Here is a 12,616-nt window from a genome sequence, read left to right on the forward strand (position 1 = left end):
CCAGTGAGGCTGATGAGGCCTTTTTGAGGTCACTGAAATGGCTTACAATTACTCAACAAATATTTGCTCAATGTACAAATGGGTGCTTTTATGAAAATGACATCATCTAATGTTCTGAAAGTTCCCGCCGAACAGAGCACAGGAGAAGCCCAGGATGCAGGCTGAGGTCACCTGGTCAAGTTGTCAGAAGGTACCAAGCAGATGAGTCCCGAGGACGGGTCATTCACGGACCAAAGTCTGATCAGAAGGCTGTTCTCGGCTCATGTACATCACTTACTAATCAAAACAAACCTCCACATCCTCTTGATTTCACCAAGGTCAGAGGCTGTGCTTGAGCGATGGAAACCACAGCTGACCCTCCCCGTGGGGTCTGGTTCAAACTGCAGGAAACTGGGATTCCACACTTAGTCACAAAGATATGACAGGCTTAAAGATGAGCAAGATGCTACTTGGACTCAACCCTCAGGTGAATGGCTCTTATCACTCTGTGTTATGCATTGAGAAACCCATTTGCATGAGCACATTTGTAAATTTCCTGGACTGGGACTGGCTACCATACTGGACACCTGTGTAAGCTCTGATTGAAAAAAACAAGCTTTTGAAGAACTTCACTCGATTAAAATGCAAACCTCCCTTTATCAGACACCAGGAGAAGCTTGATGTTTCTCCAAGCTACATTGTAAACAAAAGAAACATATGATGCAGAAGAACTGTTTCTATTTTATTAAATCATCACAGTAAATCACAGAATGAAAGAAAAAAAGGTTAACTTGAGATCAAGTGGCTGATGTCTGTGAGTGGTGCTTCTTGGGGTTGGGGCACACCCTGCAGATGTGGGTAGGCAGAAAGGCCTGCCACCCAGCATGAGCGAAGGTGTGGAGCAGCAGGAAAATTAAATAACAAGAGAGCAAAATAAAATACGATGAATGCTATAACTTAATTTTTCATATTTATCACTTTTTTCCTTATTTACATGTACTAACTAGTGTAGACCTGAAAATGTAAGAAGACATTCACTTAAATGTGTATACTAGACATAGATACTGAGTGCAACAAACTCAATGCTTGCTTCATGTTGAATTGTCCTTTGGAGTCAGGCATTCCTCTTCAGTAGCTAGAAATGTAACACGGTTACATCAAAGACATCACAGTACATAGGAAAAGATCCTTCCAACCTCCAGATGAGAATAACAATGAGTGAAGTGCAGATGGTCATACCCAAGGACCACCGGGAAGACGTGGTTTGCATTGTCTACAGATCCCCGATCTCACAGGTAAGGCTAATAAAGGTTCCCCCGCTCAGTCCTGCTCTCACCAGGACCCGAAGCATCTTCCTGTGCAGTAGCTCCAGGAACTGCAGCTCCAACCATGGAAAACACCACAGCAGACACTTAGTGGCTGCATTACCTTCCTTTGAGGTTTTACTTACTTGCCTAAGGTTTACTAGTGGTAAAAGTCATAATTTTCAGGGACGGAGAGATGGTACAGCAGAAAAGGGGCTTGCCTCGCACGTGGGCTCTATCCCTGGCATCCCATATGGTTCCCTGAGCTCTGCATGGAGTAATTCCTGAGTGCAGAGTCAGGGGTCACCCCTGAGCATGGTCAGGTCTGGCCCAAAAATAAGCCAAAAACAAAGTTTTCAAAGTTATCATCTTGTGGAATTAATTTTTGTGGGGAACTTGAGGGGAGAGGCTTGTGAGACTGCAATACCAGCTTTGTTTTAGACAAAGATTAGGGAACAGAGTGCTGTCCGGGCCTCCCTAGACGCCAGTGAGGTGTACCTGTTTTAGGCCAAGTGGAGCCACTTTAGTCTACAGATGGCTGGCCTACTAATGGGACAAGTCAACGCGATGACTTGGTACATTCGCGCTCAGATGAGTGACCCTCTGCAATTTTGCTGAAACACTTATATCGCAAAAACACAATATTGGCTTTTCTAAGGAAAAAAACAAACAAAAAGTAAACCCCTAAACAAATCCAACTCAATCAATTCAATTTTCCATCTCGGAAAACAAAGCAAAACCAAAACCAAAAAACAATCCAAGTCCACAATTGCAAGAAAATCTGGTTGCTCGAGGCCTTGATTTCCCATCTCAACTCTTCAAACCAAAGCTGATACTGAGAAGGGGAGGTTCAGAGAAAGCTCCAGCCCTCGGACTGCTGGCAGTAACATGGGCCAGGGAGCTGTTAATGGGACGAAGGATGGTCTTGGTTCTGGCTGCCACAGCTGCAGGATCAGAAACAGGATCATGGAGCTGAGGCCCAGGGGGGTTCAGTATGATCTGCAGCCCCCGAATCAGGGGTGTTGGAGATGGACAGAGAGTGTCCTTCCTGGGGTTTCCTGCTGCCTGAGCATGTGACTCTTCTATTAGGTACAGTACACCCCAAAAGCAGTCTGGATCACCTGAGCACACCACACCGAGGAGAAAGCCCACACCTTTGGGGAGATGGCGACATTTGCTGGAGCAAGGGAAACCTTACCATTTCCAGGCCCTCTTATATCACTATTAGTGCCCCAAGAAGGGAACAAATCAGGTCTGATGACAAGACAACCCAGAGAGACTAGGTCCAGTCCCCCTGGGCTCAGCTGCTCCTCCAGAGGTATGCAAAGCTGGGTCTAGTCCATGGGCCTGCCTCAGGCCCTTGCTAGGAATCCCTTCGATGAAAAAAAAAATCGCTCCAGAATGCTTAGGATTCTGGAAAGAAGAGATTTTTTTCCCCTTATTTTTTCCTTCCTGTCCCTAAAACTAGTCTGGATTTTGGGTCTGACTCTTTCTCCTGCAAGGAGCAGACATTAGGGCCTGGAGAGATGGGTTATGGTGCTTGCCTTGCATCCTGCTGACCCCAGCTTAAATCTGCACCAGCTATGGTCCCCTGAACATTCATGAGCACTAAGCCAGGAATATTTGCTGAGCACTTCTGGGTATAGCAACCCCTACTCCCTACCCCCCACCAAAAAAAGATCAGGGACTACCAAACTGATGCTATGCCAGACGAAAGAGCTCTGGGGCCATTGAACATGGAGCCACTGGTGTGGGGGGTGCGGGGCAGAACTGGGAGGTTTACCAGAGAGAGGACGAGGGCACAAAGGCACGAGAGTTGGGGGTCCAGAGCAGAGGAGGCCCAAACCCCTCGTTTCAGGCCCCTCATACTCTGTTCCCACCTAAAGCCACAGGCTTGCTCTGAAGACAGGCCAAGGGCCCTGGTAAGCAGCTGTCGCTGCTGTTTGTGGGATCTCTGCCACTGACCAACATTCCTCAAGAGAATACTGGGCAGTCCCAGGTAGCGGGAAACAAAAACCAAAACAGGCTCAATCCACCTTCTATGGAGGCAACTGGGGAAAATGTCTGGATGAAATTCTTTGCACTGAGAGAGAGCACAGAGGGGAGGATGTTTGCCTTGCATGTGGCTGACCCAGGTTCGATCCCCAGCATCCCATATGGCTTCCTGAGTACTCCCAGGAGTCACTCCCGAGTGCAGAGTCAGGAGTAACCCCTGAGCATCGCAGGGTGCGGCCCCGAAACAAACAAAAGTCCTTGCATAGAATCCAGGACTCTGAAATCCTGTGTGGTGGGAAAAACTTGTAAGGGCCTGGGTGTGGCCCCCAAACACCAGGTGGGAGGGCGTGGCCTGGGGTGTGACTGCGGTGGTAGACGGACACTCGGGGTCAAGTGTAGACTAGAGCTGGGATGGGCTGTGCGGTGCGGGGACATGGTGTGCTGAGTGATGAGCTAGGGGGTTGGGAGGGAACGGGGTGGGGGGTGGGGAACTCCCTGACTCTGGGCGCTCTCTCAAGGACAGGACCCAGTATTTCTAGAATGCTCTGCATGTTCTGTGGCTGAGTGTCTCTACAGTGGTTGGGGGCACTTCTCCCCAGTTAGTGGGCATCAGGCACCAGGTGGAAAAACACTCAGCAACTAAGGTAAAACTCCTGGGCAAAAGACTCTGGGGAAAGCCAATTTCCACGATGATGAAATTTTGGAGCACATCATCAATCCTCACATAAGGAAGAGTCAGCAGTATCCAGGCCAAGGAAATTCCTCAAGCAACTTGACTTTAGTTCTGTGAGCCCCTTGCGAGGCACGCCTGCTCTGTGCGTGCGACAGAATTGGCTGGCGTGCAGAAGTCAGCTGCTCACTTTCTGGTCTTCCCTGAACACCCAGGATCTTCTCTCAGAGTCTGCCTTGAGCAACCACATTTGAGAGCAGGACTGTCTCTGGGGGTTGGTGACTTCTGCTTTTCTTCTTTTGCAACCCAAGTTCGGGAAATGGAGATGCTGCCTAGTTAGAAAATCCCAGATGCCATTTTTCAGTGATTTATCTGTAGCTTCAGAAGACGAGTAATGGGAAGATTTTCCCCAGAGTCTTCTCTGCGCTGAAGTGGGTGTGTATATGGGGGTATTTCCTCTGTCTTCTCCCTTCCTGAAGGCAGCGATGAGGTAGGCACTCAGGCTGCAGGCCAGAGCCCTGTGAAAGAGGCAGAGAAAGGCGAGTCAGGCACCACCGCAATAGCTGCTCTGGCAAAGAAGCTACAAATCTTTTCTGATGGGGCTCCAAGCAGAGCCGGCACCCCCGTGCCATGCCCAGCAACTCTGGGCCACTTGGGCTCAATGATTAAATGTGAGGACCTGAGGATTCTGGGATCACAAGGGCCATTCTGGTAGTACTGAGGGCCAGCAGGTGCTAGCAACCAAACTGGACTCCCATACAGGCAAACCACCTGCCCTCACCCATCTGCTAACTCCCTGCCTTCCGTGAGTCCTGGAAAGGAACTCAGCCCCACTGTCCACCTCTAAAGAAGTATCTGATGCTAATGAAGGCACGGGGGCTAGCGAAGCCGCCTGGCCAGATGTACTGACAAAGTGAGGAGACGTGATGGGGGCTGAGCAGATCCCCGACAGTGTTGCTAGTCACCTGTGTGTACTTGGTGACATTGTATGTGAACTGCAACTGGGTTACTCCCTAAGGGCCCCCGACAAGAGGTCAGGCCTCCACTGCTCGTCTGAGTGAGTGCAGATGAGTGCTGCGATCTGGCGCTTGGGGGAAGGAATGAGAATGAAGGGCGGCGGGCTGCATCCCCTCCCAGGGCAGGCCACTGTGCTCGGAGGAATAGAGGAATGCCTGCTGCAATATCCCGCCACTGTTGCCGGTGCGTCTCCGGGGGCGGCTGGGAGTGAAGCAGCGTTTCATCACCCTTCCCCTCACTGTCTATTTTTACAACCCTGTTGTATCACACCCAAGCTTCCGGGCTTGGAGCAAACCTCAAAAGCAGGCTTTCCACCCTCTCCCCGCACACTTCGCTGCCAGCCATTTGGCCTGTGCCATGTTTATTATTATTGGCATTTGCAATTCGTTGGCGAAAGTGATTCCACTCCCAGGCAGCATCTTCTTCTCGGTCTCTGCTCCTCCCTGACTGCTTCTAGGAAGAGTCTGGGAGGTCAGTACTTGCAAGCTGGGGCTCAGGAGAGAAAGCTCCCCTCGAAAGGCATTCTGTAGTGTACCCAGAACTGGGGGCTTCCCCGTCTCCACAAGGGGACCCAGGAAGGGAAAGCAGAAAGAGAGGAGGAAGTCCAGGCCTTCTCGCCTGCTATTCAGTCCTGAAAATGAGCTGATATTCAGAGCTAGACCGACAAAACAGCATGTGAGGGGCTTGTCTTGCAGGCAGCTGACATAGAATGATCCCTAGCACCACATCTGCCCCCGAGCTCGCTAGGAGTGATTCTTTTATGTGGAGCCAGGAGTAAGCCCTGAGCATTGGTGTGGCCCCCACACCAAAACCAAACTTACAAAAAGCCAGAAAACAAAGCAAAACTAGATTGATTTGACAAGAAAGCACTGTGATGGGGGACAGCTCTCTCCAGAGATGCGGTTGCAGGCTGTCAGCCACTCCACCTCATCAAAACACTCCCCTTTGAAATACCTTCACTTCAACTTGCTTAAGACTTTACATTGTTTATAGTCTACTTTCAGCATGCTTCTCCCACTCAATGCCTCTTTTGCAAAGCACAACACCCAAAAGGAGAGAGAGAGAGAGAGAGAGAGAGAGAGAACAAAAGGGAATGCCCTGCCACAGAGGCAGGGTGGGATGAGGTGGGGGAGGGGGGTGGGAGGGATATTGGGACCCGTGGTGGTGGAAAATGGGCACTGGTGGAGGGATGGGTACTTGATCATTGTATAACTGAAACCCAAGCACAAAAATTTGTAAGTCTACAACTGTACCTCATGGTGTTTCACTAATATAAATTAAAAAAAAGCAACTTTACATTGTTAACTAGGAACACTGCCCGCAGGGCAAAGCCTGGCAAGCTTCCTGTGATGTATCTGATATGCCAAACACAGTATCAAGTCTCACAATGGAGATATTACTGGGCCCATTCGAGCAAATCGATGAACAAAGGGAGGACAGTGACAGTGACCCCTGACATTCACTATTGTCATCAGATCCGATAGAAAATAAAGCAAAAGCCAAAAATAAAAAGGCGAGAGAAGCGGCAAAATGGGCATGCACTCGATGTGCATGTGGAAGACTCGGGCTGGATCCCAGGAGTGATTTAACACCCACCAGGTGTGAGTTCCCTGAGCACAGAGGGGTGTGGCCCAACTGCTCCCCCTCTGACACTCTGCCCCCAAACCCACCAAAAATGAAACCAAAAACAAACATACAAACAGTAGAGATAAAGTCAAATTTAAACTGGTAGTAAGTGAAAGATGAGAAAGGACACTCGGGCTGGGAGGGCGTGCTCTTGCCGGGGGCAGTGGAGAGGAGCCACTGACTACAGCAAAGCAGCTCTGGCTTTCAGAAGTGGCAGGTTGTCCGCCTGGACCTGGGGGAGTGTGCGGTCCTGGAACCTCCTGACCCTGCTCAGCACAGTCCAACCTGCACAGTGCCAGCCATGCCCAGTGCCCGCTGTGTCCTAGGGGGTACGCAGCTGTGAGGCAAGAGTGAACAGTCACAAAGAGAGGAGTACCCTCCATGCTGCTCTGCCTGTCTGCGTGTCTTCAGACTTTCACGGGAGGGGAGGGGTGTGGTGGTCCCTGAAAGAGGCCTTCTGCCAGGAGGAGACTCGAGAGCCCTGCTCTGCCCGATGGCACTGGGACTCTGGCCACCTGATTGGGGTGACCGAGACAGGCCAGTTGGGAGAAGTCTGGGCGCTGGCCCAGAGCTGGGGGTGTGTGTGCAGGATCTGGGGACAGGAGCAGTGACCTGCAGCCGGCCCAGCCAGTCTCGAGACACCCCAAATTCCAGATGTCAACAATCTGCTTCCAAGCTGAGAGATCAATGGCATCTGCACCCCGTGTCCACGATGGGTGATGATGGTGAATTAATGGTTAATATACCATGGCTCGCTCACTGGCCTTCTCTTTCATCTCTGTCCTATAAGTAAGTAAAGTAAAGGCCCTCCCGTTGATCATCGATTTGCTCGAGCGGGCCCAGTAACGTCTCCATTGAAGACTTTGCTGTTACTGTGTTTGGCATATCGAATACGTCACAGGGAGCTTGCCAGGCTCTGCCGTGCGGGCGAGATCCTCTCGGTAGCTTGCCGGGCTCTCCGAGAGGGGCGGAGGAATCGAACTCGGGTCGGCCATGTTGGCTGTGTGCAAGGCAAACGCCCTACCACTGTGCTATCGCTATAATCGCCATTATTCAGAACCATTAATATTTGTTTTAAGGCTCGGGCTCAGGGATCACGGCTAAGTACCTCTGGGCTCCAACCTGGGTGGCAGCTACTATGATTGCTTTATCCTCGAGGCTCTCCTGGGAGCCTGTGAAGCAGCTCAGCCCGGCACTGCCCTACCATGTGTCCAGTGAAAGGCCAGCACCCCTGAGTTAGCCCCGAAAGAGGGACACAGAGGTCCCACCTGCACAAACAGTGTTCCTTCTCTGCCCTCGCCCATTGCCAGTCCAGGGTTCTGCCTTCTGCCCTTCCTGGGGCTGTACCCGATAGCAGGCCCAGGGAAAGCTGGGCTCCACTGGGAGGTGGCCACAGAGACCCTCCTCAGACAAGTGTTGAGGACCAGGCCCAGCAGGCACTTATTCCGCGCCACTTTAGGACCCTGTTCCTGTCTGTCTGAGCGACACAGAAGGGGGAAGCCTCGCTTTCCTGGCTCCCATGGCCCCCACATCAGGGGCGGGGGACAAAGACCTCCTCCAGGATGGCAGGTGTTCGTTCAGATCCCACCTGGAGTGCAGGAACAGAAGGGGGAGGCGTCAGAGCTTCCCTAGCCGGCTGACACACAGGGGCCCTTGGGAGATGCAGCAGGAGGGCGTGGGTTGGGAGGGGCACTGGCAGGGTCTGGGGTCATGGTGCAGAGCCCGCCCCCACGCAGGGAGGCTGCCTGGGCCTGCTGAAGCCTTTGTCTTACCTTGCTCAAATATTGCGATGGATCTTCAGTCATCTTAATCTGAAGGGAAAGAACATAAAATCAAATGAATTCATGGCCAGCTTCTCTGTAGCCTGAGCTGATCATGAACACAGTGTTAATCACACATTTCCTCTAAACTGCTGAGTTTTTGGCACAGCCTCAGGGATTGTAGCAAATGGAAAGTGGAAAATTCACCCTGGTTGGGGCCAGAGAGAGAGAGAGAGAGGACAGGAGTTCATACACTTACCTTTCATGTGGCCGACCTAGGTTTGACCCCCAGCACTATATATACATCTCCTGAGCACCTCAGGAGTGAAGCCCAGAGCCATGGTAAGTCCTGAGCACCATTGGGTATACCCCTCTTCCTGAAAAACAAATAGAAAACAAAAAAAAAAAAAAAAAGAAAAAAATATGCCCTGGAAGGACAGAACTATGCTGGCCTCACAGCGAACCACAGAGCAGACATCAGCACCTCTGGACGCTGAGCACAGAAGCTCTGAACAGTCCGGCTGCTGTGTGTGCTTGACTCCTTCCCGGGCTGACCTGGCCTAAGAAGCAATCAAATGTAGGAGCTTTCAAGGCCAGCATTTAGAAATCAAGAGATGAACTGAAAAACAAACAAACAAACAAACAAACAAACACACAAAAAACACCACTCTAGGCCTGCGGGTTGAAATCTCAGTTTCACTGGCATGGTTAATGGCTGGGCCAGTGCCTGTGTGGGGGTCCCCAGAGAGGAAACGCTGACAGGCTGCACAGAGGACAGTCTGAGAGAGGCCCTGAGCACTGGGATCACCTCATCATGTGAAGAGCAGGAGGGACATTACAGCAAACCCAAGACACGAACTGAGCTGTGCAGTGCTGGGTGTCCCGTGCTCTCCATTATACACTCCCCTCCCACCCCCATCAAATTCTTCTGTGAGTTTGCCTTGAGAGGCAGTTTCTTTTAAATTAGGCACCATCTCCTCAATGCCAAGTACCACAATGCTCCAGAATTCAGCATCACTATGCCACCACCAAATCCGGACACAGGACGTCCATCGGTGATAACCGACAGCAGCCTGGACAGATGAACTGTGAACTGGGGTTTCTGCCGACCCGCCAGCTGCCGGGGAGAATAGTGACTGGCTGCAATGTCTCAGGCAGCTTTAGAAGTCACTGATGGTGATGGTGGGGGCGTTCTTGAAAGAAACGTGGACTTTCCCCCTAGGACTCTGGGTGGCTTTGGTGATACCCAGCCCTCCTGGGTCTTTACACTGAACTGCCAGCCTGGCGGGCTGAAAGTCTCCAGGGGAGGCCCCTGGGTTCCCTGAATAGTGCTTAAGAGTCTAGAAATGTGGACTTCTTAGAAGCTACATTTTCCAATCTGTTGATGAAATTCATTTTTCCATCTGGGCTCAGAATTCCAGGAGCAGTAGTGGATCATGGACGACCCAGCAGCATGTTCTCTTACTTGCTACCTATTTCCTTTGTTGCTGCTTCCCCTGACTGTGCTGTAGTCTAGGCAGTAAGAAGCTCTGAAGTGGTGTTAGTGCTGGACTAGAAGTGTTCTGTGCCCGTGAGTGAACATGGTTATTTACATTTCCTGTCTGTCCTAGTGCCCTGTCCTGTGAGCCATCTCCTTCTGTGGCAGAGAGAAAAGAGAGCTCCCAGGGTCTTCCTGAGGTCCAAAAGGTTCAGACATTTCAGGGGCTGGGCCAAGACACGTCCCAGTGTGAGCCAAGGGTCAGGGGTGGTGCGAGAGGGCCCCATGGTCTCCTCACCACCACCCAAGTCCTGCTTTCTGCTGGGTCTACAGGCTACCCGATTGGTAGAAACTGGGAAAACAGATGGCGGTGCTAACAATGGAGGGAGTGTTTTATAATGCTGATGAGGACTGGTCTGCTCTGCTTCCGAGGGTTCCCCAGATGCAGCCTGGTATGCTCTACTGGACCTCTTAGTAGCTGCCACTCCATGGCAGAGTCAAGGAGATCAAAGACAGACAGTGGGAACTGCCTTCATTGTCTCTCGGGGCTCAAATGCCACTTGCCCTTGGCACCTGGGCAGTGCTACCAAAGGGTAGGGCCCCCTTGGAACCAATCTGTGTCTGGTGGATCAGAGCGGGCACAAGCAACCCAGGCAGGGCTGGGAGGCACCAAGAGAGCCCTTTGGTGGGAGAGGAGAAGTGGAAATGCTCGGAGGCGCTCGGGGCTGGGGGGTACAGGCTGAGAGATATGCACTGTTGTTTCAATGTCTCACCAAGAGGGTACTCAACAGGCACCCCGCACCGTTCTGGACTTGGGTGCACATGTTAGCTCCTGCCCCTGGGAAAACTGAAGACGATGTGAGGGCATGCACTTGAATCAGGTGCTATCACCCTTGGGTGGCAAGTATGCCTCATCTAAATTTCTATAAATCCCAGATATAAATACGGTGAATAAAGGCCAGGAAGACAGCAGAGGAGTTCAAGTGCGTCTTTCATGCGTCTCACCTGCTTCAAAACCCAGCACTGCACACATTCCCATACACTGCACCACTTGGGCTGTGGTCCCCTGTCCCTCCAAAAGAACATTGTTTATCAATATAGTAAGTACATATGCAAGACTTCGGTGATATTTGGGGGTAGGAGAAAAATTAAAGAATAAAATATCTCTAAAAGGTCCACAGTAGGGCAATCATGAAGGGAAAAAGGAGATTGAAAAACATTGGATAACACAATTTATATATCAGAAACAGCTTCTGATTCATGAGTGCTGGGAATCCAAAATCATCCTGCTGGCATCTAAGTGCAGCTGAGTTAGATAGCCCTGGGCATGGCCCTTGTGGTGTAAAGTATATGCCAAGGGGCCAAGCTGCAGCCACAAGCAAGCGGAGCCTCAGCAGAAGCCTGGAAAACGTGGAGGGCGACTTTTAGAAGAGGTCGTACTTCTTTGGCTACATGTGACTTCTTTGTTACTCTGAATATCAAGAAAGATTAATCCCCCAAACCACTACCAAAAATAAACAAACAAAAAACCCAATTGCCTTGGTTGGACATTTGTGCATTGTACACAGCTCTGCCTGCACAGGCTTTTGAAGAACCAAGGAGTCTTTTCTGAACTGTTTTCTCTGGCCACACTCACTGGGATAGCAAAAGAGCAAGGACAGGAACTGAGTTTCTGATTCCCTAGAAAAGGCTGCCTGTCATCCGGGAGGGCCACCCGGGACAGCACTGGGCAAGGTCAGACAAGAAAAGTGGCGGCCTCTCCCGGGGTCCTTGTTACTGAACAGTCAGTGTGGAAAATGATGAACTGGCTCAAGATAATTAGGGAAGGGAATACTTTTGAGAGCTGGCATGGATGTGGGAGAGAAAGTGGACGAGGGATCCAGCTTCAGGCAAGTGCTAAATATCCTCCCAGCAGGAAGGCGGACAGAACGGGAGATCAGAGAGCTTCTGGGCTATTCAGACCCCTTGGAATGGCTCTGAGGAAGGGAACAGGTGCAGCGTGGCCGGGGTAAGCGACACTCAACTCTGGCAGTGCAGGGCCAGTGGGAACTAGCCAGCCTCATTAACATTTCCGAACGGCCCAGCCATGCCGCCCAATGTCTCCGAGCCAGCAGCAGTGGCTGGGCCTGGCTGGCCCTGGCTCTGGGCTCAGCTTCCTCTTTTTGATGACTGGTCTTGCCATCAACTTTGGTTCAGAGGCAGAGAGCTAGGACAGCTGGACCCCAAACAGGCAGGCAGAGAGACTGAATCGTATCTGCATGGGCTGATGCACCTGTGCTGGGGGAGCACCACCAAGGAGCAATCATCCACAGTGGTATTGCACTTTCATGGCTACTATTGAACTATATTCTGAAGAAAAATCCTATCTTGGTGTCAATTTTCTCATTAAGCTCTCACAGAAGCAAGAGGTGTTCAGAGCCGCTGACCAGTAAGACCTCAGTGATGTCCCAGCTCTGAGGAGGCTGTTGATGTAAAAAGGATTTCATTTACTTCCCAAAATGGCCAAACAGCGTACAAACATTCCTAAAAGCAATAGTCACAATAACGCAATAATGGAAACAACCCAGATGTCCATTTAGATGGACTCTACCTTCACACTGGAGTTCCACTGAGTAATGAAGAAGAGAAATTACTGATAAACAGCTACAATATGGACAAGCTTCAAGAACATTCCACATGAAAGAAGTCAGGTACAAAGACTACAGGCTGATTCCACTTATATGAAATGCCCTGAAGCAGCAGATCCACTGAGATGGGAAAAGATTCTTAGGAGTGGGGGGACAACAGG

The 12,616-nt window shown here is 50.8% G+C and overlaps 1 protein-coding gene across 1 annotated transcript in view; it reads right to left on the reverse strand.

The window, feature by feature from the left end:
* Positions 1-708: 708 nt before the first annotated feature.
* RALGAPA2 (Ral GTPase activating protein catalytic subunit alpha 2) overlaps positions 709-12,616 on the reverse strand; it is a 380,552-nt gene continuing 368,644 nt past the window's right edge. The window contains exon 40 of the mRNA XM_056121724.1: positions 709-4,466. Coding sequence (XP_055977699.1) covers positions 4,447-4,466 — 20 coding nt within the window. The 3' untranslated portion in view covers positions 709-4,446. The remainder of the gene's footprint in view (positions 4,467-12,616) is intronic.

The sequence above is a fragment of the Sorex fumeus genome, unplaced genomic scaffold (genome assembly GCF_029834395.1).
Source record: "Sorex fumeus unplaced genomic scaffold, SorFum_2.1 ptg000044l, whole genome shotgun sequence".
Taxonomy (NCBI): domain Eukaryota; kingdom Metazoa; phylum Chordata; class Mammalia; order Eulipotyphla; family Soricidae; genus Sorex; species Sorex fumeus.